Source organism: Coptis chinensis, chromosome 2, assembly GCF_015680905.1.
Source record: "Coptis chinensis isolate HL-2020 chromosome 2, ASM1568090v1, whole genome shotgun sequence".
Classification (NCBI taxonomy): Eukaryota; Viridiplantae; Streptophyta; class Magnoliopsida; order Ranunculales; family Ranunculaceae; genus Coptis; species Coptis chinensis.
Window position 1 is genome coordinate 112,810,156 of NC_141457.1, and position 5,531 is coordinate 112,815,686.

Genomic DNA, 5,531 nt, shown 5'->3' on the forward strand with positions numbered 1-5,531 from the left:
CATTTTTTTTTGAGTTAACCCCCCCTAAATACACACAAAAAAAAAGTCAAAGTGGATTGACCAAATCTTTTTTGTATGTATTTAGGGGAGAGACTTTAATTTTCCATCTAGTAGGGGAAATCCTAATTGGTTCATCTAGTAGGGGGTAACACTTTTTTTTTTATATTAGCAAATCTGTTTTAAATGAAATTAGTAATTTTTTAATGCTGGGAGACTTCTATTATTAATTTAGTAATATCATCACCCAAAAATTCTACCGACTTTGGTAGTCGGCACCTACAATTTTTTTTAAGAACATCATTTATTGAAGAGAATGATCCATCACACTCATGAGTCATCACTCATGACACATCTGTTATAGACATGCAACAGTTGAAAGTTTGAAACTAAAACGTATATAAGCCTAAACCCAAAATTCCTTTTGACAGAGGAGATGAGAAATATGGATTCTGTGGCTAGAAATTGAGGTAAGCCGCCACTTAATGGAAAAGTGAGTGACTCCCATCCATTCCAATTTTATTTCAAAGCTCACCACACAAAAAATGTACATCCCACTATCCGGTATTATCAGTTGCTGTTGTCTTTCTCTAGGCTAGTGCTAATTCTAACTTCCAATAACGCCTAAACTTTGACGTGACTTCTTGTTTAGTTTCATCCCTGTAAATATGCTATTTCATACTAAAATGACGCATTTTGGATAATCTGCTAAAGTTGATCAACTGAATTGATGTGACTGTGAACAGTGAAATGATTTTCGTTGATTGTTTGTATGCTTGAACATGTAGACCCCCGACCCACACACTTAGTCAGAAAGAAAATGTGGGGACGACATGTAATGCTGCTATAGATTGGCCAATATAGAACCTTGAGCTTTGAGTTAGCATCGATCATGACACCGATTGTTTCATAGTTGGCATTAGTTCAAAGTGGAATTTGAAGGGAAGTGTTTCTTTTTCTTTTGCTGTGGTTCACAAAAGAAGAGAAAGTAAGACTGTTGAATCACAACAATGGTGGAACCTGATAGAGAAGAAACTGCAGCCATATCTCTGCCTACTTTTGCCAAAAAGAAACAGCTTTTATCAAGTGCCATGAGACGAACAAGCGAATGGTTTGCTTTTCTTCCCTCTTGTTATGGACTTCTTTCTTAACTGCTTAACTAGGATTAAAGAGAAAAATATATATCTAGGAAAGATAAGAAGGTTAACGAAAGATGGTACTTGAATTTCAACAGGATTTTCTCCCAGGAGATACCGAGTGATATAACAGTTCAAGCTGGAGGAGCCTCCTTCACACTGCATAAGGTAGCACTCAACTGTTGCACGTACTTTCAAATTATTTTGTGACACTGTATTATTGATTCATGGACTAATATGAGCATTACACGTTCAGATAACTGAAAAACAAATAGATTGTATTGAATTTGGACTTGACCGTAGTTTGTCCATAATTACACGACTAAGATATATAATTCACATTTTTCAAGTGGAACTGAGTAATTGGGTCTAACTGAAGTTGATCCAATTGCAGTTTCCATTGGTCTCTAAGTGTGGATACATAAGGAAATCTGTCTCGGGAGCAAGCGATGTTGATCTGTCAGTCCTTGAGCTTCCTGACATACCTGGTGGAGCAGAGGCATTTGAACTGGCTGCAAAGTTTTGTTATGGGATAAACTTCGAAATAAGTACGGATAACATTGCCATGCTGCGCTGCGTGGCAGAGTATCTCGAGATGACAGAAGACTACGCAGTCGGGAACCTAGTGAGCAGAGCAGAAGCCTACTTGAATGAAGTAGCGATGAATAGCCTTTCAGGGGCGGTCTCTGTGTTGCATCTATCAGAAAGTCTCCTTCCCATGGCGGGGAAGGTGAAACTGATGGGTCGTTGCATAGACGCCATAGCATACATAGCCTGCAAAGATAGTGAATTCTGTTTGCCTAGCAGGACTGACAATAACAATGAGATTGTGATTTCTCCCTTGGGTTCTAATGCTAAAACAATTGAAGATTGGTGGGCTGAGGACTTGACAGTTCTCAGAATTGACGTCTTTCAACGTGTTATCATGGCAATGATAGCAAGAGGCTTTAAACAGTATGCGCTTGGTCCAGTACTAATGCTTTACGCACAGAAATCTCTTCGAGGTTTGGTGAGAAACCACCCTGAAAACCAACACATTTTATGTTTCCACATGCTAATGTATCTAATATGAATAATTGGTGCAGGAAATTTTTGGAAGGGGGAGGAAGAAAATAGATCCAAACCAAGAACATGAAAAAAGGGTTGTGTTAGAGACAATTGTGAGTCTTCTTCCACGAGAGAAGAATGCTATGTCAGTTAGTTTTCTTTCTATGCTTCTACGTGCAGCGATTTCCCTTGAGACTACGGTTGCTTGCCGGCTTGACCTTGAAAAGCGACTAGGTTTGCAACTTGGACAGGCGGTACTGGACGATCTTTTGATTCCTTCATATTCCTTCACAGGAGACACCTTGTTTGATGTTGACACTGTACAGCGGATCATGATGAACTACTTGGAGTATGAAATGGATGGAACTCGATTGTGCTTCTCTGCAGAAGACGAATTTGTCTCTCCTCCTCTCAGTGATATGGAGAGGGTTGGGAAGCTAATGGAGAGCTATCTTGCTGAAATAGCGTCTGACCACAACTTATCTGTTTCGAGATTTATTAGCCTCACTGAACTGATCCCAGAACAGGCAAGAATAACTGAGGATGGCATGTATAGAGCCATAGACATCTACTTGAAGGTGTGATCTTCAGATTAAATTTCTTCCTAAATTTTGTTTAGGCATATTGCATTATACACACACACACACACACACACACATATATCACCATTAACCATAACAATAACAAAATAAACAAACTATTTTCTTTATGTATTTAGCTCATCTTAGCCAGTATATAATGACTTGAATGACAGATGGTAAAGAAATTTACAGAAGATACTGCATAAAGCAACGTAGCTGCAGTTGTATAATGTCCCATGCCCAGGAGTGTAGTACTGTAGATTATCCGAGAGCTGTCTAGTTTGGAGATTCCCTAACATCGGGCTTGGCTATTACTATTTGCAGGCTCACCCTGCTCTAAGTGACATGGAAAGGAAGAAAATTTGCAGCTTGATGGACTGCCAGAAGCTTTCACGGGAGGCCTGTGCTCATGCAGCTCAGAATGACAGGCTTCCTGTTCAGACTGTGGTTCAGGTACTTTACTATGAGCAGCAGCGCCTCCGAGATGTCATGAATGGTGGTCTCAGTGGTGGGGAATCTCCTGCTGTAGTCCAGAAAGAGAATCGGTATTCTGAGGATTACCAACAGGTCCCAAACGAGCTCTCCAGCTTAAGAAGAGAAAACGAGGATCTCAAAATAGAGTTGGCTAGGACACGGATGCGAGTAAAAGAACTTGAGAAACTGTCTATAAGCACTTCACGACCAGGTACTCCAACATCATCCGGTAAACCACCATTGCCTAAAAAGTCTATAATCAACTCTATGTCGAAAAAAATTGGGCGCCTTTACCCCTTCGTGCGGCCTGATGGAGTCGAACGTTCTGATGCCAAGGGTAGAGTAAAGCCCAGCAAAGATCGAAGATATTCCATCTCCTAGTTTCTACCTATATTGTGAGTATTGTAATTTGGTTCATTAGGAGTATACACTTTATGTTGTTTGGCTTCTATACCTTAGAGATTTACTTACATTAATCTGCTTCTTGTTTTACTGATTCATTCACGTTAGTATTTTTGTAAATAAACTTGTCCTTGAGTTTTGAGAATCATCTGTGAATTCAAGGTTGTTAAGTAATGTTTACCAGTAAATATGCTAAAAAAATTAACTGAAGTTTAATTATCTCTTTTGTCAGTTCAGCTCTAATGATCTGATCTCAGCTATTTCCACAGCCATTTTCTTCATATCCGTCTCCATTTGCTTCCACAGCCTAGAGTTTTTTTTTTGCATCAGGTACGGTAGTCATTCCTGTTTAACACTGGAGGCATCTTCTTCGTGGCTGATTTGCACACGCCTGTAGCCATAGCACACATTGACACCTTCCATCCTTTCCACCACCTGAATTCAAACACATTTTACCATGTTTAAAAGAATAAAGCACAAACACTTCTTAGTTCAAGGAAATAGAGTAGGTGGCTTATGCATACCCACTTTTGTCGAAGCATCATCGACAAATGACACATGAGAACCAGCACTTGAAAGTGTTAAGTAAATACAATAATAAACTGTCGTTTTTTCACTAATACAACAATCAGAAGATGGTGCAAACTACAAGAGTCAAACCAAAAGATATTAGAGATTAGAAACCGACCAACACTCTTAAGTAGATTACATCTGGCAAAACACAATTACACGAAATCTACAGCATATGAGGAAGGAGGCATTCCCAAACCACGTACATTATGAATATGATCTCTTAAAAGGTGAGTACTACGTTGGGGCTGTGCAAAGAAGGTATTAATAACCATGTTTGATTGACCATATTGCAAAGAAAACAGCTGGTTGGACAGTTCTCGGTGGCAACTGTTGCATTTGCTGAGAAAAGTGGAACCGCTGGCTTTGACCAGAACTTCTTCTAGCTATTGATACGGACATACCTTGCCCAACATGCAATTTTTTTTACTTGAATAAATTGCTGTGTCTGTTGTTACGCAATAGCAGGTTGGAACTGTAATCTCACTAGTGTATTAACACCTCATGCATTAAAGGAAAAAATTGTCCAAAGAGACAAATCTTCTAAACAGATGTACATACTTGCATAGACAATTAGACATAGAAGGCCCAAAATTCTGAGAGCCCGGAGACCTGGCTGAGGTGGCTTGTTACAGAAGCAGGCATATTTTTGTTTTCTCCATAGATAAAAAAAAACAACTCTCGAGAGACAGACCCCATTTTGAAAAATTAAAATACCGATGGACATGTCTTCAAAATTTCAACTTTTGTCTTTTTACTCTCAATAAACATTTCTTAAAGACTTAAACCCACACCTTTTTTTTCCCAACTCCTATTATTTTCCAATCTAAATAAACTTAACCCACACATCTTTCTTTGCACATATTCATCTTCTTTTTCAAAAAAATTTGTTATATTTCTATTTACAACCCTAAAACCCTTCTTTTTGTTTTCCTCCTTTTTTTTGATGACATGAGTGAAATGGAATGAGCATATGATGTTTTTAATGTGGAAAATGAACTATCTTTTAATTTGGAAAATGAACTATTTAATGAAGAGAAATTTTAATCAAGTGACTAAGGGAACGACCAAGACGAGGTTATTTTTTTTGCTAAGTGAGCTAAGAATTATATTAAGTATGGAAAAAAAAAGGGGAGGAGGAATTACAGTAAGAAAAGTGTAAAAGGAAAAAAAAATGAAAAACCGGGTATTGTACTTTAATGAGGTGTTGTTGCAACCCTACTAGGTAGGCCTCCAAGCGCATCTCATCAAGCACATATCCCATTTAATCAAGCCTAAAGTAGGTACTAGACACAGCCTCCCATTTATATATATAACCATGGTG

General features: G+C 38.5%; 1 protein-coding gene across 1 annotated transcript; it reads left to right on the forward strand.

Moving 5' to 3' along the window:
- The first annotated feature begins 862 nt into the window (after nucleotides 1-862).
- Nucleotides 863-3,811, forward strand: LOC147520827 (Phototropic-responsive NPH3 family protein). The gene is made up of 5 exons (XM_086592327.1): nucleotides 863-1,108; nucleotides 1,232-1,301; nucleotides 1,528-2,142; nucleotides 2,219-2,758; nucleotides 3,086-3,811. The coding sequence occupies exons 1-5, from the start codon at nucleotides 1,008-1,010 to the stop codon at nucleotides 3,614-3,616; spliced, it is 1,857 nt and encodes a 618-aa protein (XP_086448453.1). The 5' UTR covers nucleotides 863-1,007; the 3' UTR covers nucleotides 3,617-3,811.
- The last annotated feature ends 1,720 nt before the right edge of the window (nucleotides 3,812-5,531 follow it).